Here is a 23,325-nt window from a genome sequence, read left to right as displayed (position 1 = left end):
TGGTCCTGGCAGTGGTCTAGGGAGATGGGACTACCCAGAGGTTAGGGTTCCAAAATCTGGAGTCAGAAGGCCAGGGTGCTTACATACAGCCCCCCCCCCCCATCTATAATATGGGCATTGTTGTGCCTAATTTCAAAGTTGGTAAATTGTCAAGTTAAAATTAGATAAAACCTATATGTACTTGGCGAATAGTAGGTCCTCAAAGATTAGTCATCATCATCCACAGTAGAAAGATTTCTTGAAGAAACTTACCTTAATAAAACATTTTAAGCAAATTTTACACACAGATTTAAATTGGTTTCAGTAAAATATAACAATGTAATATTTCCCATATACAATTTGGATGTCCCAGGACTTATGTATAGAAGATTTCCCTATGTATCACTTGTAATAAGCACATAAACATTTTAAAAGAGTTTAAATCTCTTCTTTAGGAAAGGGAAAATTTCAGAACATGAATTGGTGAACAACACATTGAGTGCCTACACGATGGAAATGTATTTTATTCATTTTTGTATCGCATGTTTAGCACACTGCCAGCGTGTAGTAGGAACAGCACACATTTATTGCACAGGCTGTAACAGCACTATAAATAAGCGTGCTCAAAAATACTGTAAAACTATGTGATACAAAGTAAAATCTTCAAATTATATTTTCCATTTTCTTTCTACATTTTGGATTCATAATTCTTTTTTTTTCACATTTTTCATTGAGTTATAGTCATTTTACAATGTTGTTTCAAATTCCAGTGTAGAGCACAATTTTTCGGTTATACATGATGGATTCATAATTCAAGATAGGGAGTTATTATAAGTATATATATAGTTGCTATTAGACCCAGGTCCCACTAAAACAACACCCGAGTAGCTATTTCTGATTTTTTAGTTATTCTGAAATTATGTTGGGTTGACTGTGGCTTGAAATAAGTGGGAAGTTGCTCCAATGAGGCTAAAAAGTAATTTTTCAAAGGGTTTTTTTAAAGTTTCTCATTTCATATTTAATGTTTCAAAAACATTTTACATAGGATGATTTCACATGTACTAGGATAAGCTCACTACCATATAATTTGTGCAATAAATCTGCTTCTAATGTGAAGAATTATTCTGTAATAAAAGTAATTATCATCTCTAGATATTTTGCAAACCTGGGTTTTCACCTGTTGGGGTTTTAGTAAAGTCTGATCTGTTACTTGATTTTCAGGTGCTCTTTCATTGGGTTGTTACCCACCGTTGGAGGGAAATTTATACCGAAAAGTTCTACTGATTCCTTCCTATTTGTCTGAGATCGAAATGCTTTTAGCTGTTGAAATCTTCCTGGTATCTAACGCTAGTAGTATTCAGAGTCCTGGAACTTCTACACAGATGCTGCAGATAGTTTTAAAAAGGTTGGTTGAAATAACTTTTAACTGCATCCTGAAAGCAGATTGTGGCTCCCTACACCTTCCCTAGGATGTAAATGTTTTATTTATAACATTTGTATATATAACATATGTAAAGCATTTATATATTTATATACTTGTGCATGTATAGTATTGACAAACTTTGGTAACATTTATATTGAGAAAGGATTTGACCTATTTGAGACTTAAAACCGAACAAGTTAGTACCTTTCAAGAAACACTTTAACAACTTCAAAGATCTTGTTAGTTGGTCATAGAGACAGATCTTCTTTAGGTATGGATCTTTCTTGTGTACTGATAGTTTTTATATAGGAACCTAGAAGTTATTTATCTTTATGGTCATCACAGAAGATCTAAGAACCAGGTGTAAAAGGGAACTATATGATAATTTATTAGGTTCAGTCAAGAATCCTCTTGAAACTAAAGCCATCAGCCTAGTCTCAATATTTTCAAATGTTGTTATAAATGCATAAATATTACAACATAGCTCTTGGACCAGAGTGGCATCCCTTCAAATAATTTTATTCAAAGTCCAGAATTTAGGTTTACAACACTCCAATTTGTCAGCTTTATCCAGGAAACTTGTAATATGAGGATCTCATGGGGTTCCTATTTTAGAGTTTTTTTGACCAGAGTTTTCTTCAGTTTACTGGTGGTACAGACCAGATCCTCAGACTGAATAGTCTGTTAGTTATCTGTTTTGGTTTTTGGATTATCCCAAAACTTTGTGGCTTAAAACAGCAAATATTATCTTAGTTTCTGTGGGTCAGGAATTTTGGGAGTATCTTATTAGCAGGATGGTTCTGGCTCAGTCTCTCGTGATGTTGGAGTCAGGATGTGATCAGGACCTGAATCACCTACCTGACAGCTTCACTGGGGCCAGAGGATCCGTTTCCCAGCTGGCTCACTCACATGCCTGTTGGCAGGAAGCCTCAGCTCCTCGCCACATGGGCCCCTCCATAGGTTTCTTAAGTGTCTTCATGACACGACAGCAAACTTCTCTCAGAGTGAGTGATCCAGGAGAGAAAGCAAGGAGGAAGCTGCAGTGCCTTTTAGGACCTGTATCAAGAACTCTGAAGGCTCTGAGATCTCACCCTATTTGGAGGCTACAGGTCAGCCTGCTACAGTTTCAAGGATCCTGGCATAAAATACAAGACTCCTGGGTCGGAGACAGGACTTTATTACTTATGGCACAGCAAGCAGCATGATTATCTGCATATTTGTATCTCTTCCTCTTGCTCCCAAGTCCCACAGATGGGCCAGGATGGATACCTGCACATGCAGTGGGTTCCGTTACCCAGGAGAGGAGTCCTGAACCTAGGAATCCAAGTCCTTTATAAAGGGATAATAAGCATGCCTGCCCTCCTGCTCTTCAGGAAAATACTGTCTCCACCTTGTAAGGCTGTAAGCAAACCTGTCTTTTGCTGCAAAAGGGGAAACTCTTTGTCTTTCAAAGTTGTTCACTATATTAGACATTCTTGTAATCTGGAACAAGGGGTAGTCAGTGTATTTGCTCTCAAAACTTAAAGAAATGCAAGGGGCCATGAAAAATTGGTATCTAACAACCTAGTGTCCTAAGTTGTACAGTGTCATTTCTGCTCTATTTTTGATAAACAAGTCATTCAGCCCAGTCCATACTGAAGGGGAGGAGAATTGGGAAATAATTTATTTTAGGTCCACTTTTTTTTTTTTAACCCAGTAAAATTAGCTTTTTTGTTAGAGCTCTTTTATGAGGGCTTCCTCTTCACCACTGTGCCCCCCAGTGGCATGACGCATTTGGGCTCCTATCGCCTCCAGAGGATTTGGTTTTCTCATAGCTTTCCATTCCCCACACATGTGCAGCCTCTGTATTCAGTATTGAATTTGTGATGCTAGTACCTAACAGTGGCATGCCTGGATCTTTGGTTTTGTCCAAACCAATGTTGTTTTCTCTATTATTATTATTATCATATTGAGCCCTGCCTTTACCTCTGAGAGAGTTTTATTCATCGCTAGACTTTCAAAAACTGCATGTAGTTGGCATACGCCCAGTCTATCAGAGTTCAGGCACTGATTCCTAAGCCAGAGTGTACTAGAAGGTGCCTGACCAGTCTGCTCTTTTTGACCACTGGTTCCTGTTCCAGGTGGAAGTCCTCACTCCCACCACTCTGTAGACCACACTGTGGTGCTAATGCGGGTAGGCTCACCCTCCAGCCTTCTCCTGGGCCCTCTGGGTACCAAGAGCAGGACACAGGAAACACCAAGAAAAAGCGATGCCTAATGAGGGCCACATCTCTATTTTAAATACTTCCTATTCCCTGTCCTATAGGAAAATGGAGACTGGTAGAAAAGTTACTTTAAAAGTAAATTCTAGCACTTTAGTGAAATACTTTTAATTAGGACTGAAGAAAATAACTGGAAATTTAGTAAAGGCATATAGCTACAATTTCTATTACCAAATGTGAGCTGCATATTAAGTATATGCTTATAATTTAAAAAAGCCATTTCAAGGTAAAACACATGAATGTTATTAACTTCAAATTTGATTAAATTTAATACTCTATGCATTATAATAAATAATTTTATAATTATTAAACTTCAAAAATAGGTTATTAGCTGTGTTGTAGATTATTGTTTCCAGACTGCGGATTGTAGCCCATTTGTGTAGTGAAATTAGGTTAGGGGGTTGGAACCATTTAATTTTTTGAAAAATGAAACCGAATAGAAAATACAGTACATTGTCATAAAGGTAAGTCTTGTTCAGTTTTTATATATGTGAGTGTATATAAAATGTCTTTTATAGTGTATTATAGTCAAACAAGTTTGAGATCCACTGTTAGAATGTAGTAAAAAGACTGTCATAGCTTAGAACCAAAAAATGTAAATTACTATCTTTTGAAGAAACTATATAGCTTCTTTTTCAAGATTCTGACTCTGTGAGGTGTTCACTTTGTAGATGTGAAGAAAACAAATCTCGGAGCCAGGATGATTATCAAGCTGCAGTGGAAAGATTAATCATGGCTGCTCGTATATCCGATCCAAAGCTTTTCATTAAGCACATGACTGTCAACGTTAATAAGGAACAGGTTTATAGTTTGGAACAATGTTCTGCCCTGAAGTGGCTGAAAGAGAATATGAAGTGGGCTGGAAAGGTTTGGCTTTTCAATAACCATTAGTTATTAAAGGCTTTTTTTTTTAAGTTCAAGTAATCATTGTTGAAAATAAAAGACACTAAAAATAAAGACAGTTTTCACCGTATTCAGCTTGTGCTCTTTATTGATTTATAGTAAGTTAATTTTCAAACACTAAAGATTTTGATTGATGTATGCAATTTATAACAGTTTTATCCATACTGAAAATAATTTTTCGAATTACTTTTTGACTTCTCTTTAATTTAGGTAAACCTAAGTGTCATGAATCCTAATTTATTCTGAAATCCAAACAATGGAAAATCACAAACTAAGTATTGTGCAGCATTTAATAGAGGGAGACATAAAGCAGAAATATGCAAGCAGGTGTCTGGAGCTTTCAGAAAAACCTTTAGTGGTATGAGGTACATCTCGTGAACACTCAGTCCACTCTCTGAAGCATAGTCTACATTTGTATTCTAGAATAGTAAAATAAATTGGAAAATGACTCAAACACCGAAAGTCCAGAGTACCTTCTGAGTTAACCAAAATTTTTCAATTATTCTCTTAAGTTTTCCTTTAGTGTATCTTAGAATACTGTAAGTATCTTGAAAATTTGTAATTTACGTACATCACATTAGCTATGACTAAAGAACGTCTTTTAAACAAATATATCAGAACTTAAATATCCAAACAAGGATTGTTCCTTCCAACCTTATTAGGTTAAGCTCCTTTTCTGAAGCCATCTTCAAAATCTATAGCAGTCATTCTCCATGGTGGTCATCCTCAATCCTAAATTTGATACTTTAGATACTTTAAACCATAATTTAAAATCATTTAGAGAAAGAGTCTGAGTAAGGTAAGAAAATAAGTGGTGACTAGGGGGACTGAAAATATTTCTTAAAGGAGTTCCCAAAATAGGGTGTTGGCAGCATCATTGGAAAAATCTATAACCTCACAAAAATAAAAAAGTTAAAACCTAGCACTTTAGCAAAATGCCTTACTATGATAAAATGTGGAATGAATAGTCTTGTGAAGGGGAGATGGGAAATAAAGCAGAAGGAGACATCAGGAAAGAGGCCCAGTTTTCTAGTATGAACAAACTGGGTGACTGTCATTACTGAAATTCAGCATCTAGGAAATAAATTGAGTTTGGAGATTATTACCATGAGTTTAAGGTGCCTTTGAGGACAAGTGGAGAACAGTAAGTGGGCAATTATAAATCAGTCTTTTCATAACTGAAACCCAAAGAAAAGAACTAAAGAAATATGAGACCATTTAGATGCTGGTGGCAAGGACACATTTGAAAGGATGAAGATGCAAGAGATGATAAATTAAGCTTTTAGGAAAAATGGGTTTGGATGGAATGGATCACAAGTCGACCAGATTGTTTATAGTAAGAAGTGAAGAACCCTTGGGGCTGGAACGAGACGAGGTGTGTGTGTTTGTTTGTTTTCGGCTCAGTCAACAGTGCCAAAAGGTAGAAGAGGGAAAAGAGCGGTAACTATATTTGCCTATTTCTTCCGTGGCAGTTTATGGGGGTAAACAAAAGCGAAATACCGCTATTAGTAAAAAAAAAAAAAAAAAAGCTGATGGTGGAGAATGCTTAAGGTTTCAAAGTGTCCAGTTGTTAAAGGGGCCAAAGTCAAAAGGAAAATGCGACCCAGAGAAAAGAAAAAATTTTTAATTAGCTATATTTATGTAAAGAAAGCCAAAGGACAACCTTCAATAAGACCTTTAAAGTCTGAAGCTCTCAGCTCCGAAAGCTCGCGGGCTGATCCGTCAAGCCAGCCTCGTCCCTCCCCTGCACCCGGGGATGGGCGACCCGGGCCGGGCTATAGAACGGGGCCCGCGCATGCGCGTGCCCTCCAGCCCGACTCCCATCTCCCGGCTTCAGCGCGTGCCTGCTTGCCTTTCTTTCCCCGCCCTCCCCACAGACCCTCAGGCTAGGCCGGGCCACCTGCCGCCCAATCATCTTCCGACTCCCCGCTCCCCCCCAGCCTCGTCCTTCATATCCCGTAGAGCTCTTTCCCGTCTCCCAAAGCTTTCAGCGGAGTGCGCGTAGCCCCCTCCGGACAGGGAGGTAAGAAGGCGGAGTGGGGGCAGGGGCGCGGGGGGGGCTTCTAAGCTGCGGGGAAGGCGGCGCGGTCACCCGGCACCAGCTGCTGACGTCAACCCGGGGCTGAGGACCGCTAGGGTTTTAACCCGCTTCTCGGGCCGCGCGCAGGCGCCGCAGAGGAAGACCGGCACGCTTCAGCCAATGAGGGCACGGTCTGTGGCCGGGCCGAGGACCTGGGCTTCTCTCGAGCGAACCTCCGCGGCCGGCGCCGACGGCCGGGTGGAGCAGTGCGCCCCCAGCTGAGATTCCATGGGTGGGGCTCAGGGAGCACAGCGGTAGGAGTCTGTCGTCAGGTGGGGCGAGAGCTGGCGGGAGCGCCCGGCCTGGCGGCGCGCCCTTGTTGGCTGCGCTGGAGCCTCGGTGCGCATGCGCCCTGCACGGCCCTGCGGGAGGAGCAACCGTCCTTACTCCTGGCGTCTGGTGGGAGGTGGAACAGGTCAAAGAGCGGCGCGCGGACCCTTGCAGGAATGTAAGTAGCAGGAGGAGTGGAGGGGGGTTCCGTTTGTGCCTTCGGGGCAGAAATGGGGGTCTTTGCGGGCAGGGCTCAGAGTCACCTTATTTCGTCGGGTTAAGTTTTGAACTAAGGCAATGCCAGGGACTGGAGTACCCGTATCGCATCTGTTTTAACTTATTTTGAAATGAGAGACCTAAGACGATTTAACGTTTTATTGTTTCCAACTATCACATTTCCCCGGTACGGTAAGCCTTTGACTTACCGTAGGAAATTGCTGTGATTCACATCTCATAGCAAAAGATTTAGAAAAGGAAGCTTAAAAACCTAGATACTTTGCTTTGCTGTAACTTACTAATTTTTTCCAAAGGGCTTCCTGCTTTTGCTGGGCTTTTGCCTTTTTCTCTTACCTAAGAAGTATTAAACTGAAAAGCAGTGAATGCTTTTATCTCTCCTTGATAGAACAAACTACTTTTTAAAATCTTACAAGTTAGTTGCTAAGAAAAGTCACAGTTTAAATGAGAGCCGCCTGAGGCTATTAACTCTGTTAAAATAAGTTACTTTCAAATAAAAATTGTGCCAAATGGCCAAAGATCAGTGCGAAGACCTCTGTTTGGCAAACATTGTTTCTATAAAAAGTAATTTAAACAAAAGTTTTTCTTAACCTACTCATAATTTGGCTTTTCCACCAATTTAGATATCTCTGCCAAATTTGACTTGAAACTGCACAGATTTAGTGCTTCCCTTTATTTAACAGCACAGAATTTAACAGCACAGTTAAAATCAGAAATTTTCATTTTATGAAATAGAACGTAATTACACTATTAAGTGGATTACAGCAGCCATTTACGATGGTTTGTAAATGAACTGCATCCTTCCAGCCCTCCAGAGGTCCAGAGGATACCATCTCCTCGGAAAAACCTTCCAGAACCCAGCCGTTCTAAGTGTTATCAGCTGGGAGTTTCCCCGCGCACTCTGCATGGCAAAGTCGTTTCACTTGCTGCAGTGTTTTATAATTGTCTGCTTTGTGTGTTCTTTCACTCCGGCTCTCTCTTCTAGTTTTTGGAGAGGTGGGACTGTCTTGATGTTTTTCTGTTCTCAGTACTTGCATAGAGCCTGGCACATAAATGCTTGGGTAAATGCCTGTTGATGAGTTGGGTGAGTTAAGGCCCCAGAGTTTCTCCCAGGTGTGGTTAAGACAGAGGAAACTTTTTAGTTATTTTGTAGTATGCCTGAGGCCTTTTCCTAATGGAAGAATAGTGGCTACCTTGAATACGGGCAAGAACCACTCATGTATGAATTGAAGACCAGAATCTTGCAGTTGACCTGGATGCCCCAGGCGCTGGGACTCTCTCACTAGCAAATGGGAGCCCCAGTTCAACTCTGAAGCAGTGGCTCTTCAATCTGCTGATAGTAATTTGATTTTCTGTGTAGCTGATCCTGTAAGGAAAAGAACCACAGATCTGAATCTTCTGGCCTTTTTAGCAATTATATTTCTCATAGTAAATTTAAAAGTTGACATTGGTAATTATCAGTCAGGCCCCTTATCTTTCGTCTTCCCAGGGCCTGTTTATTTCTGGCCAAAGTGATAAAATTGGGTGCTTGGTCTTGTAAAGATGAGGACTAACCCAAGATCTGTGGCACAGGAGAGGGCAAGCAGCTGTGCCTGCCCGCCTTTAACCTTATTTACGCTTAGATTTTTTTTTTTTTTCATCTTAAAAAATGGGTAAACCACACAGGAAACAAAGAACGAGTTCAAGCAAAACTTAAAATCTTCATTTGACTTTTAGCATACAATCGGGTATCTAAAGATCTTTTCCTAAAATTGTATTAAGCAACTGTATTTAAAGAATTAAAGCTTAAAGGTTTCCTACCAGCCGCTTCCGTCCTATAACGTGATAGAATCAGGATTCCTTAAAGCCAGTGGTTCTCAAGCTTGAGAACCACTTGCCCTAAAGGATGGTTCCTTCTCTTTCTTGCCTTCTTATCTCTTCTGCCTTTTCCAAAACTGAATCCTGATCTGATCACATCTTCCCTGTTACTTAGTTGTCAGAGCCCACTTTTAAAGGAGAGCTTATGGGAAATAACCAGTTTTTTCCAAGAATTTAAATAGGAAATGGTCATCCTAGAATAATAATTTATTTGAGTGTAGATCAGAATTATTAAATAAATGTCTTTCTTATTATGTATGTAGGCATTTTTCTATAGAAATACCACTGCTGGGTGAGAAGGGAGGGTTGTTGGCAAAAAGAAGTCATGTACCCTCTCCTACTGGCCCTCCACCTCACAGTTGAGAAACAGTGTCTTTAAAAAACCAATATTAATTCATAAAAAAGGCGGTTGCCACGGCACAATATGCTTTATTTTACCCACTTCGATTCTTTTCCATTTTGAAATGAGAAGTGCTACCACTGTGAAAGCTTAGTGTTTTTATTATTAAGCAAGTGCTAACTTTCTTTGTCTTTGAATAATAAGCCGTATTTACTTGTTTGGGGGTAGATTCACTGTGTTAGCTAAAGTTTGTGAAATTAAATTGTTCATTTGTGCATTTTGACTTGTCTGTAGCCTTACAATGTCTTTCTAAGACTTTCAGGCATCGATCCCTTATTGCAATAATTCTGAGTTTTCCTATCACAAAATTTGTTTTCAGGGAAAATGTTGCATTTAACTGTGTGCTCTGTCTATAGATGAGCTCTCATTAGAAGGGGAAAAAAAAGAATTCTGCAGGTTTTTATACGCTCTGAGTTAAGTAACAACAGTTACCACTTTTACGAATTTTCTGTTTGTCAGATGTTGCTAAGTCACTTACGCACATTATTTTGCTTAAGTTTCACAAAAATCCTATGAGAGAGGTAACACCTACTTTCACATGATGTCCTCCTAGAAACGTGTACAAAAGTCAGATGCAGGATTCCATATCCAGAGAGCTCAAAAATAATTAAAATGTTCAAGATTACATTTCACCTTTTAGAAACAATCTTTAATTAATATTTCCAGCATTTTAAATCTGTCTTGCAGCCTTTTTTTCTTAAATACACAGTCCAGATACCTTCAGTCTAATGAGCATCAGATAAAAGCCAACAATGATACACATATTTATTGCTGTTTCATTTGTAGTAAGTTTGTTAGTCCTTGTTCTCAATATTAGGATTGTCATTTTTCCTTTTTTATAAAATCAAGACAAATTTCAATAAAATTCAGTAACTTAGTAGACATTTTCTACAGCAAAGACAAAGTTTCTGAGCAAACTACTCCTGCCCAGCTGACTATAGTATGGTGTTAGCCCCAAATATTCTCTAAGTTAATGACAAATTTTATATTTTGATTTTAGGGCAGTTTGTGGTGATAGTACATACGACACAGGTATTTTTCCTGTGATATATATGCTGGAAATCTTGGCATTCTGCACACTAATACACTAGCCAAGGCTACCATTCAAAACAAGACATGTGGAAATTTCTGGGTTTTTCATCTGCACTGGCAGCTTCCCAGATGGCTTGATGTGGAAAAATGCAGACACAGTTGAAGCCACTAACTGTCTGCTTCTTAAACCAAAGGAAAGAACTGCTAGGGGACATTCAGGTGTTTTTTCTATTAAGTGTTTTGTAATTGTAGAAAGCCCACCTCTGGTCATTTCCAATCATTAACATGCTGGGGAGAAACATGCATGTAACATCTCTCCCCCTGCTTACCAACGACACACAAGTTAAGCTAATTCATCTTAAAGAAACCAACTGCTCCTGGACCATCTGTCTTATTTACTAGATGAGGAAACAGACTCAGGAAGGTGAAGCAATTTGTCCTTGCTCACACAGCTAGGCAGTGATGGAGTCAAGATCTGAATTCAGATCTTCCAGGCTCCAGCCTCCCTAACCATTGTGCGGACTGCCTTCTCTGACAATGTCGTGTTCAATTTGCCTTGAATTGGCCTACATCAACGTGGTCCAGTAGAAATATAATGTGAGCCACAGATGGAATTTAAAGTTTTCTGGTTGAAAATTAAAGACAGGTAAAAGCTGGTTGTGTTTTGCTTTTTTTTTTAAAAAAGCAAAAAGTTCAAGTGAAATTAATTTTAATAAGTTACCATTTTGACATCTAATCAGTATAAAAAATTATTAACGTGATACTTTGCATTCTTTAAAATCCAGTAGGCACTTTACACTTAAAACACATCTCAGTTCGTAGTGCTCACCTGTGCTAGTAGCTACCTTACTAGAAAGCAAAGCGTAGTTTCTCATTCTCTTTACTGCAGCGTGAACCTTTTTTTAGGAAATAGCCTATTTACCAAAAAAAGAGGCAGAAAAACACCTAACTCTTAATCTATAATAGCCTAATTTTTTAAAATTCTTTATCTGGAGACCTTGATTTAACATTCAGACTTGTATTTGAGAACATTTTATTTTCTTTGGGAGAATCTCTTGTCACACTTCCAAGTATTAATGTTCTTTATTAGTCATTGCTCAGTACTAAGTTTAATTATCCCTATGAATACAAAGTAACAGTGAATGAGTAATTTTTCTGGGCAAGTAAAGACCAGTACTTTGAACTACAAAACTTTTTGTTGTTGCTTTGATTATTTTTGATGGAAACACTTCTAAAACATGCTCTATAATTCTCTGCACAACATATTTTATGCTCAGTATTTGAAAGTCATTAAGGATAGATACCCTAATTTTTGCAACTTTGCTGTGAGTGACTCTTCGGAGACTAATCCTCAAGTAACTCCAGATAAATCTTGTAAGTGGCTTTCTTGGCTCAATCAGCCTCTTACCAGTTTTTATTCATAGATGTTTAGCTCTGTAAACTCCTAAGCAGTATAACTTGGCTGCCTGCCTCTCAAATTCTTTGTGAATCAAATTTGAGGCAGTCAGTCTTTTCTAAGTTGATTTCAAAAAATTTTATTACCTTTTTAGTATACTTGAACTTTTAAACTTCCTAACACCTCTTTTATTTCAAATCAGTGATCGTGAGTTTCTTTCCCCCATTTTGTTTGTTTTGATGCCTTGCTTTTGAAAATCCGGCACGGAGCATGACTGTTGGACAGCCTACATTTGCACATCGGATGGAGACATTTTGATTTCATGAACTTCTAAAACATTGCTGCAAGAGACCGATAAAACAGGTTACTTTGCTGATGTTGTAATCGTAGGCCTAAGTGCTTCCTTCATTGTTCAGTCCTTCTGACTTCTCAGGGCTGCTTTTAGGATCATTTTCTGCCGAAAAAAGGATTTTGGTTAGAGCTTGGCTGCATTATTCTTTCATCTGTTTCCCACTTGTACTCGGGTGATCATGTGCCTCTTGAGTCTATTCCTTGTTTCTTATCCACAGTTTTAGCTCATTTATTGGTATTTTTGCAATTAAGTGGCATAAATTTTCTTAATAATGTAAAAAAATGGAACATCATTATGTGTAAGTAGGAAAAGCTGTTTTCTTCTTGAGCTAGATTGCGACCATCATCAAGGACTGTCATTGGACACATTTCCCAGAGCTGGGGGCCTGTCTTAGATACTGAGTGAATGACACTCGTCCCTGCTGGATTCATTTTTGTCATTTAATTTTGTGTGTTAGAAGCACTGATTTTTTTGTTGTTAATTTTTAAGAACGTACTCCACCTGTTCATTGTAAACAGACTAGGCAATAAGAAGAAAAGGGAAAGAACTTGCTACCTATCACCTAGAGAGAGCTAGGTCTGGACTGGGCAGGGTTGTGCTTCTCATCTCTTCTTTGCAAGCTTCCAGCCTTGTACCCGTGCCGTCTTACCTAAGTGCAGTGTTCAGTTACTTTGTGATGACCTTTGGTGAGATTTCAGTTCGTCATGGGCAGCACTGAAACGTTAATCAGAATGGTTCTTTCTTCCTCAGTGTGTCTCCATTTATTCTCAGAAATCTTCCAAATGGGAGGAGTATTTCTGGTGTCTGTGTTATAGAATAGCAAGGTGAATGGTTAAGTAAAAATCACCCTTTTAAACATTTAAATGAATGCCTGTGACACAGTGTATCCACAAGACTCTTGCCGCAGCAGTCAACCAGAAGATAAATACAACTATGCACTGTTGCTTGAAAATGCACTTTTTTTTAATAGGCCGTTCTTGATTTTTCTTTAAAATACATCTTCCTATCATTCTATTAATGACAGTTATGTTTCATTACATTACCTTGGTTCAGATATATTAATTATGAAATTATTTCATTAATTATGAAAATATTTTTTAAAAACATGTTTAATGTGTAAAATTTGACAGAACAGGACTTGAGCCCTTTGGTTTGTTCTCAATGTGTATACTGCTCAGCAAGTCTGTGAGAATGGAGGCATGGAGAAAGCTCAGAGCTTCAGAAGCAGGGGGCAGAAAAGGACTTTTTACCTGGTGATTATTGTGTAAATAATAAAAGGCTTTTCAAGACTTTTATAAGAGACTGCTCATAGGATTTTTTAAATCACTTGGTCAGTTGACGTTGGAGATTATAGTTTCATTGAAATTCTTGCTGAAGCTCTAAATTGTTGGAAAAGTTCATGTGATTCAAATCATGTTCCTTTTACCTACTTAACCTTTTTAAAAACTAGACTTTATTTTTTAGAGCAGTTTTAGGTTCCCAGCAAAAGTGAGCAAAGCGCAGAGTTCCCACATATCCCCTCCCTGCCACACACAACTCCCACCCCTTGTGGGGTACATGTGTTAAAATCAGTGAACCTATAGTAACATCATTATCACCCCAAGGCCATAGTTGACATTAGGATTGCCTCTTGGTGTTACACACCCCGAAGGTTTGGACACATGGACAGTGACGTGTTATCTACCGTTGTAGTGACTCTGCCCTAAACATCCTCTGTGCTCCACCTCTTCGTCCCTCTTCCCCTCCAAACCACTCATCTTTTTACTATCATCATAGTTTTGCCTTTTCTAGAATGTCATATAGTTGGGATCATACAGTATATAATCTTTCCAGATTGTCTTCTTTCACTTTTTTTTTAATATATAGTTTTATTGAATAGTCATTTTACAATGTTGTGTCAATTTCTGGTGTGCAGCACAATGCTTCAGTCATACATGCACATACATGTATTCATTTTCTTTTTTTTCTTTGATTCTTTCACTTATTAATGTGCATTTACATGTCCTCCATGCCTCTTCATGGCTTTGAGGGCTCATGAAATAATAGTAATAGCACTGAATAATATTCAGTTGTCTGGATGTACTGTAGTTTATCTGTTTACCTACTGAAGGATATCTTGGTTATTCCAAGTTTTGGCAGTTACGAATAAAAGTAAACATCCATGTGCAGGTTTGTGTGTAGACATAAGTTTTCAGTTCATTTGGGTAAATACTAAGGAATGTGGTGGTTGGGTCATATGGTAAGAGTACCTTTAGTTTTGTAAGAAAGCACCAGACTGTCTTTCATAGCGGCTGTACCACTTTTCATTCTTACCAGCAATGATAAGAGAGTTCCTGTTGTTCTGCATCCTCACCAGCATTTGATGTTGTCAGTGTTTTGGATTTTGGCCTTTCTATTAAGTGTATAGTGCTATCTCATAGCTGTTTTAATTTGCATTTCCCTGCTGACAAATGATGTGGAGTGTATTTTCACATGCTTATTTGCCATCTGTATGTCATCTTTCATGAGGCGTGTTTGGTCTGAATTTTTAATCGGATTGTCCATTTTATTGTTGGGTTTTAAGGGTTTTTGTTTTGTTTTGTTTTGTTTGTATGTTTTGGAAAGCTTCCTTTGTCAGATACGTGTATCTTTTGCAAATATTTTCTCCCAAATAATTTCTCCCGTAGTTTGTCCTCTCATTTTCTCTACGTTGTCCTTCCCAGAGCACAAGTTTTTAATTTTAATAAAATTCAGCTTTTCAGTTCTTTCCTCCATGGATCGTGCCTTTAGTGTTGTATCTAGAGTCATCTGTCATACCTAAGATCATCGAGGTTTTCTCCTAGGTAATCTTTTAGGAATTTTATGGGTTTGTATTTTACATTTAGGTCTTTGATCCATTTTGAGTTAGTTTTTGTGAAGGTCTGTGACTGGGTTAGTAATTTTGCTTGTGGACGTCCAGTGGTTCCAGCACCATTGGTTGAAAAGATTATCGTTGCCCCATAGTATTGGCTTTGCTCCTTTGTCACAGGTCAGTTGGCTGTATTTTTGTAGGTCTGTTTCTGGGCTCTCTGTTCGCTTCCACTGATCCATTTGTTCTTTCACCAGTACCACACTAACGTGATTGCTGTAGCTTTACAGTAAGGCTTGAAGTCCAGCAGTGTAAGTCCTCCAGCTTTACTCCTCTTCAGTATTGAGTTGGCTATTCTGAGTCTTTTGCCTCTCCATATAAACTTTAGAATGAGTTTGTTGATATCTGTAAAAGAACCTGCTTGGAATTATGTTGGGATTGCATTGAATCTGCAGATGAAGTTGGAAAGAACTGATGTCTTGGCAGTATTGAGTCTTCCTGTCCATTAACATGGAATTTCCACTTATTTAATTCTTTAATATCTTTCATGAGAGTTTTATAGTTTTTCTCATGTAGATCCTATACATATTTTGTTAGATTTATAACTAAGCATTTCATTTGGGGGGGCATTAATGCAAATGGCAACGTGTTTTTAATTTTAAATTCCACTTACTCATTATTGGTATCTGCTTAACTTTTTCAGCAATTGATGGGTGCCCGGGAGTTGATCTGCATATGTACTCAGAAATGTTTTGCCACCTGAGACCTGTGAGGAGGTAAGTTTCGTGGTTCAAGCTGTAACTAGTGTAGGGACGGGGTGGAATCTGTTATGTATTTGGCTAATTTCAATTTATCCTAATTTATCAAATTCTAAATATTTTGTGGATATTATGGTGGAGGGCAGGAATCAAAAAAAAAAAATTCATGTGCATATCCAGATCTTTCTTCTACGAGTTCCATTTGGAATAGAAGGTGAAAAGAATACCATCTTTCAGGACAGTTCAGTGTGAAAAGTTTAAGATAGAAAAAAGGTAGAAGTTTGTCCTTAGCACAGTTCTTATCACATCGCCCGCAAGCCTATGGCTGTCGTATAGAAAACCACTTTACATTGGAATTGTGTTATAAGGTCATCTGACTGCTACATTTGCTGTTCATGTGTGTATAATCTAAATCCTATCTAGCACTTCGAGAAAGGATTTAAGGAGTTCAGCAGTAAAATTTGGTTGGCACAGTAACAGGCACATGTAGGGTAATCAGAATAGAGACCAGATGCCCTGTAGAGAAAGGAGCTCTTTTGTTAAAAAAAAAAAAAAAATAGAACTGATCAAACAATTACTTATTAGATTTCATTCTGGCTTCTTGATAGTCAAGTCAAAACAGGTAAATAAAGTATTTATTTTATTTTATTTTTCAACTGAAGTACAGTCAGTTACAATGTGTCAGTTTCTGGTGTACAGCACAGTGCCCCAGTCATGCATATATATACATATGTTTGTTTTCATATTCTTTTTCATTAAAGGTTATTAGAAGATATTGAACATAGTACCCTGTGCTATACAGAAGAAATTTTATGAAACCTGTTTTTATATATATTGGCTAACATTTGTAAATCTCAGACTCCCAAATTTACCCCTTCCCACCCCCTTTCCCCAGTAACTGTAAGATTGTTTACTATGTCTGTGAGTCTTTCTGTTTTGTAGATGAGTTCATTAGTGTCCTATTTTTTTCTTTTCTTTTCTTTTTTTTTTTTTTTTTTTGGATTCCACATATAAGTGATATCATATGGTATTTTTCTTTCTCTTTCTGTCTTCACTTAGAATGATGATCTTTAGGTCCATCCGTGTTGCTGCACATGGCATTATTTTATTCTTTTTATGGCTGAGTAGTATTCCATTGTATAAATATACCACAACTTCTTTTAAATAAAATATTTATCTGGATCAGAGTATATAACCAAAATAAAATTTGATCTGTTGAATAAAAATGACATGTGAAGTTTTAAATTTCTAAAACATATTTGGCAATAATTAGTGCCTTTAAATGGCTATTACGTACATGAATATCTCAGTAAATGGTCACTGTTAAAAGGAATTTCTTTAGGAGGAACAACTCAGTCTTTCTACCAACTCAGTTTATGGTGAGAATTACCAAATGTAGGGAGACTTGCTCTGATTGAATTTATGACAAAAAATTGTTAAAAAGGAGAGAGAGAGAAACAGAGAAACTGAGATCCTAGAAAATGTCCAGAAAGGTTGTTGGTCGGATGTTGAGCTGTTCATCGTGTTTAGCTGTAGAACACCAGGAAAAGTGTGGTGTCCTCGTGCTCTGATCCGCAGGAGCCAGGAGGACTGGGCTTTAGAACACTTCCTGGGCCATTTCCTTCAGGGCCGCCCACCTCCTCAGCCCCACGCCACCGATAGTGATAGTACTTGTGTACTGGAGACACGCTTTCCCAGCTCCTTTGATCCTGGCCTTCAGAAAACTATATTTTAATCACAACTCATAAAAATAAAAGTTTCTTAACAGGAGTTACCCTTGCCACACACAGTATCTGGTAATATTTTCTCTTCCGGGAAATATTCTCTGGGGTTTTTTGTTTTTTAACGTTGGTCGTGGTTACTATGTTGATTTCACAACTGAGCTGATTGCATGGACCGTGTGTGTAAATGAAGTTTGATCTGCCCCGCCACACTCCTTCATTTCTTGCCTGTGGCTGCTTCCCGTGTGAAAAGCCTGAAACTCTTGTTCTCTGGCCCTTCACACAGGAAGTCTGCTGTTCTACTGACTCGTTTTTCCAGAATCTAACCCTTTCCTAACACCTCTTTATACATCTAGATGTACGCATGCCAAATTTGCTCAATCTAAAGTGACACAATATTGTATGGGGTTTATTTTTCCTTGATTTAGTTTTTCTTGTTTGGCTTTTTTCCTTTCATGAAACACTGTGTATTCATTGTGCACACATGAGCAGTAATGCACGTGCCAGTCCCTGTGGTGGTAGCTGCTGAGCCCCCCTGCCCCTGTGGGTCCACACGGATTTGCCCTGAGGCCCTCAGTGGCTCAGCAGGGCAGGAACACGAAGTCAGGCTCCCTCCAGCAGGACACAGGGCACCTGCAGTGGGGGGCTTTGGCTCAAGGACTCCCCGTGGCATGGCTGAACCCTTGGGATGGGGCTGCAGCCGCAGACCCCCCTCAGTGTTCCTTTCTCCCCTTTCTCCTCTGTAGGCGTCAGGCCTGCACTATGGTCTGAAAGCTCTTCCTACCTTCTGCCTTTCCCAGGAATCCTCGGCCCCTCTCATCCTGTCATGGCCCCTGCTCTCCAACAGACCCACACTGACCTCCCTGACAGCAGTAAATCCCTATTAACCATGTTCACTGTCCTCAGGGATGCAGTGGTAGTTGAGGAAGAGTCTAGAGCATTTCCATATTGTGGTATTATGTTCCATGTATATGGGGCACACAGTTTCTTTTATTAGAGTTTAGAAGAGGGAAAGACTATTTATAATGAGGATACAAAAGAGGAGTTCTAGGGGAAGGGCCCATGGCCTCCTGGCACACAGTAGGAAGGCAGTAATGAGTGAGCGAGTGCAATTTGGACCAGGGGAAGTGGGCATGGGGAGGGTTTATTAGGACTTAGAAGTGATAGAGAAGGGCAGGATGAGGAAGATCACAGGGGGCGGAGCTGAGGGTTTCTGCAAGGAGTGCTTGGAGATCAAGTTGGAAGGATAGATGGGGAGTCACTGGAGAGCACTTGACGTACCAGGCTGAGTGGGTCTTAATCTGCCGGAGCTGAAACGCCGTCACAGGTGTTTCAGTCAGGAATACAGTGATCGTGGGATTTTAGGAAAATCAACCTGTGCACAGTGTGGCTAGGGAAACAAAAAAGGAGAGCGTACTGATCGTAAAGCCACGTAGTCCAATTCTGCGGTGGTCATTGGTGGCAGAGAAAATGGGAAGGAGTGATTTCAAGGGACATTGTAAAGCGAGAGGACGCAAGACTTCAGGAGTGAAAACAGGGAGGGGGCGCTGAGCAAACTGGGGCAGTGGTAACCCTCGGGTCATGTGCGTGAGCAGCTCTGAGAAAAGCGGCACCTCGGTAACAGAAGTGAGGACGATAATCCTGGATAGAGCCGTCTAACTGCTTCCTTGCCTTTTGTATCCAGGCCGAGCTGGGAAGGAAATGATGACCTCTGCTCCTTTTTTTAGACACATAACATTTGAGAGGCTGGCAGGACAGCTAAGTGTCCATCAGACGTTTGGAAACGGGGACTAAGGCTCAGGCGGGGAGTGAGTGCAGGTGTCACCAACGTTCACTTACACTGCCTCCCATCGAGGACTTTGCTCATTTCCTTTACTGTTAAACTCCTGTTAGAATCCTTAATGCACAGCCTATATGTTGACTTTATAAAAGGTTCAAGGACCTGTAAAAAGGCAGAAAACAAAAGGTCATCTGAAAATCTGATGGTGATCTCCCAATTATTAAAAAAAAAAATCTTCAGAAATGATTCTGTAACCTCAGTCGTTTCAAAAACTGAAACACTTTTCCAAAGACTGGGTACATTTACCTCACATACGAGACCAAAACGTGCACAGTATCCTTCATAGTCCATCATAGAATGGAAAAGATAAATTACCACATTCAAAATTAGATGTCATGGAAGTGCTTCCCGGAAATTGCAAATAATTTTATTTGGACTTAAAACTACTTTTTTTAAAAAAAACTCCCCCGGGTGAGTTATGCCAAAATTTAAGGACAAAATGTTAAGTTATCCAACTAGAATAATTTTAGCATACTAGTAATGAGGAAATGAACTGAGACGTCTTGTACGTCTTGCTAAGTATTACAATTCTCAAAATATTTTTCACTGTAAAGAAAAGATTACACTATTGATACTGGGGTTTCTTTTTAATCTGAAGAAGAAAATGATTTAGAAAATCGTCATTTACAGTGAAGCCAGTTAATAGTTCAAGGCAGACTTTTGAGGGGAAATTTTTTTATTATTATTAAATATTATGTTCTCATATTGCATCATCATATTGCATTAGAAAACATGTGGCACTGACTGCTTGTTAAAACTTCTGTGGATTTCAGAAAACCACAAAGTTTTACACTTTGGTTTCTATCTTGTGTCTGTGGTATTTTCCATACGTAGTCATTTTAATGTTACTGTCACTTTATACAGTCAGGATTTGTGTGTATCAGCGCGCTGGTGAATGACAACTCCACATCTTTTTAAAAGGTTATGTCTGGGGAAGATATTTCCATACTGGTTTCTGTACTCGAGAGCCTTGTCGGGAGCTGAAGCAGTCAACGCCTTAAGGCCTTTCTATTTTGCTGTGCATCCAGATTTCTTTGGACAGCACCCCCGGGAAAGGGTAAACATTTATTTATTTATTTACTAATGTTTAGTGTATGCATATTTAGGTTATTTACCTTTGACCTAGCATACAACGAAGAGTTCTGTAAATTTGCGTTGATTGTCATGGTGGTGTGATCAGTGCTTTGAACTGTAGATATGAAAATTAAAACTAAGACTTGTTTTTTTTTTTAATTTAAAAAGGCTTGTTCTTTTTTTAATTGAAGTATAGTCAGTTTACAGTGTTGTGTCTGTTTCTGGTGTACTGCATAATAGTTCAGTCATACATACACATATATATATTCATTTTCATATTCTTTTTCATTGTAGGTTACTACAAGGTACAGAATATAGTTCCCTGTGCTATACAGTATGAACTTGTTGTTTATCTATTTTATATATAGTAGTTAGTATCTGCAAATAGAACTCCCAATTTATCCCTCCCCACCCCCTTCCTCCCCTGGTAACCATAAGTTTGTTTTCTGTGTCTCTCAGTCTGTTTCTGTTTTCATAAATCAGTTCGTTGATCTGTTTTTTGTTGTTTGTCTTTTTTTAGATTCCACATGTAAGTGGTGTGTGGTATTCTTCTTTCTCTTCTGGCTTGCTTCACTTAGAATGACATGCTCCCAGTACATCCACATTGCTGCACATGGCATTATTTTTTATGGCTGAGTAGTGTTCCATTGTACAAATATACCATAGCTTCTTTATCCAGTCATGTGTCAGTGGACATTTAGATTGTTTCCGTGTCTTGGCTATGGTAAATAGTGCTGCTTTGAACATCGGGGTGCATGTGTCTTCTTGAATTAAGGTTCCCTCTGGATATATGACCACTAGTGGGATTGCTGGATCTTATGATAGTGTATTTTTAGTTTTTTGAGGAATCTCCATACTGTTTTCCATAGCGGCTGCACCAAACCACATTCCCACCAGCGGTGCAGGAGGGTTCCCTTTTCTCCACACCCTATCCAGCATTTATCGTTTGTGGACTTTTGAATGATGGCTGTTGTGACCGATGTGAGGTGATACCTCATTGTAGTTTTGATTTGCATTTCTCTGATAATTAGCGATATTGAGCGTTTTTTCGTGTGCCTGCTGGCCATTCGTATGTTTTCATTGGAGTATTGCTTGTTTGTAGGTCTTCTGCCCATTTTTGGATTGGGCTGTGTGTTTTATTTCTTATTCAGTTGTATGAGCTGTTTATATATTCTGGACGTTAAGCTCTCATCAGTCTCATCTTTTGCAAACTCCCTGCAGGACCATTTCTGCACCGATTTTTTCTTTTTCCTTTTTTCTCTCACTATTTTGTGAGAGTCCTCCTGTATTTCGAAATGAGAGACACTCTGTCAGAGTTCAGTAGGTGTTCTGTGCGATTCAGTGGGTTTGTAGATGTAATTCTTGGTATATTTGTGGGAGAGGGTGAGTTGCGAGTCTCTCTACTCTGCCATCTTGGCTCCCGCCCCCAAGGATTTTTTCTTTCTTCTTTTAACAATATATCCTGGAAATCACTCCGTATCAGTTCCTAAATATCATCTGTGTCACATTCGTTCCTTCTTTTTTTTTTGTTTTTGGGTGGTGCAGACTCCATCAAAAGAATATACCATAATTCAACCAGTCTCTGGATGTGTGTCTTAAGACCTTTACACAGAGAAAAATTAGCTCTTTGGTATGAAAAACTTCCATATATTTTCTCCCAGTTTTTGTCTGTAGACTGCTTACTGTGTGTATGTGTGTGTGTGTGTGTCGTTCTTTTTTTAATGTGTTCTGTTTTACATTTTTTAAATTTTTATGTAATTAGATTTATCAGTCATGTGTTACTTTGGGACATTCGGTCATAGTTAGGCTTTTTCCACACGTAGGTTATAAAGGACAGAGCTGTGTTTGCTTCTAGTACTTCCTGGCCACATTTTCTTAAAGAATTCATTCTGTCACCTGCTGTCAGATGTGAATACAGTTTTACCCTTCACCGAGAACGTATGGCATCCCAACATTTTTTTAATACTAAATTCTTTAATACACTCAATAATGTGTTTAAAATGTCAGGAGAGAATTTATGATGTGTCCTTGTTCTATTTTGTGTGTAAATGCCCCTTGATATTTTTTTCCAGGAAGTCAATGAAAATTCTCTTAAGAGATTAAGTGCCTACTTAGAAAACCTCCAGAAGCCAGGCTTCAAGTCTTTGAAACCAACTCAGCTCATGTTTTATGTAAGAGAAAGAGACCAGAATTCCTCCGATGGCCAGGAGCACTTTAGCACTTCCGGTACGTGTCTTATTTCTCGTGTGTCCCTTGCAAGCTTCGTGTGATACGTGTCTGTTCTGTCTGACAGTGCCAGAATAACTTTGGATTAAAGGCTTGGGTGTAGAAAATAATATCATTTAATTGAGTGTTTTCCTAGAATTAGATTCTAATTCTGGCTGCCTGTGTTTGATAAGCCTTTTTTTTATGTTTAGTTTTCTTTTTTTACCAGAAAACTGAAGTGTTCCTATTTGTCCCCTTCTTATTTCAGTTCATTTTTAAGCATTAAACATGTAGATAACAGTTTATATTTTTTTAAAATATAGCTTATGTTTTTTTATTTAGTCCTCGAAGGATCTGTGAGATGGGTAGTATTTGCCCACTTGTAACTTAGTGATGTCCTGGGACCAGAGTAGAGATCTTTAACCCAGGTCTTTTAACTCCAGCCTCATGCTGTTTCTAAAATCCAGTCAGTCTTAATATACAGCCTTCTGTTTGGTCCTTTGTCACTAGCTTTAGCCACGATCCAGTGATATTTAAAACTAAGGGCAAATATGGCTCTGTCATTTCTGTAAACATCCATCCTTTTAGTGATCCTTGAGGAAATAATTTTATTTTTAGCAAGAACTTTAAACCAATTTAAAGATTTACCGAGGGCTTCCTGTGTGAGTTAATGCTGAAACAAACAGTTGTAGTCAGCTCCAGCTAACAGAAAA

General features: G+C 38.8%; 2 protein-coding genes across 3 annotated transcripts in view; both read left to right on the top strand.

Moving 5' to 3' along the window:
• The window catches only part of TOPAZ1 (testis and ovary specific PAZ domain containing 1), a 53,608-nt gene extending 48,735 nt beyond the window's left edge, over positions 1-4,873 (top strand). Inside the window, exons 19-20 of the mRNA XM_032459069.1 lie at positions 1,201-1,384; positions 4,335-4,873. Of these exons, the coding sequence (XP_032314960.1) occupies positions 1,201-1,384; positions 4,335-4,554 (404 nt within the window). The 3' untranslated portion in view covers positions 4,555-4,873. The remainder of the gene's footprint in view (positions 1-1,200; positions 1,385-4,334) is intronic.
• Positions 4,874-6,369: 1,496 nt separating this feature from the next.
• The window catches only part of TCAIM (T cell activation inhibitor, mitochondrial), a 41,790-nt gene continuing 24,834 nt past the window's right edge, over positions 6,370-23,325 (top strand). The window contains exons 1-4 of one of the 2 annotated variants that reach the window (XM_032459067.1): positions 6,370-6,589; positions 15,718-15,790; positions 20,255-20,390; positions 22,480-22,633. In XM_032459067.1, the coding sequence (XP_032314958.1) occupies positions 15,750-15,790; positions 20,255-20,390; positions 22,480-22,633 (331 nt within the window). In that variant the 5' untranslated portion in view covers positions 6,370-6,589; positions 15,718-15,749. Of the gene's footprint in view, positions 6,590-6,727; positions 7,095-15,717; positions 15,791-20,254; positions 20,391-22,479; positions 22,634-23,325 lie in introns of those variants that run through there. The other variant, XM_032459066.1, reaches the window with a different exon arrangement.

The sequence above is a fragment of the Camelus ferus genome, chromosome 17 (genome assembly GCF_009834535.1).
Source record: "Camelus ferus isolate YT-003-E chromosome 17, BCGSAC_Cfer_1.0, whole genome shotgun sequence".
In the NCBI taxonomy this organism is placed as follows: Eukaryota; Metazoa; Chordata; class Mammalia; order Artiodactyla; family Camelidae; genus Camelus; species Camelus ferus.
This window is presented reverse-complemented; position numbering and strand designations above follow the sequence as displayed.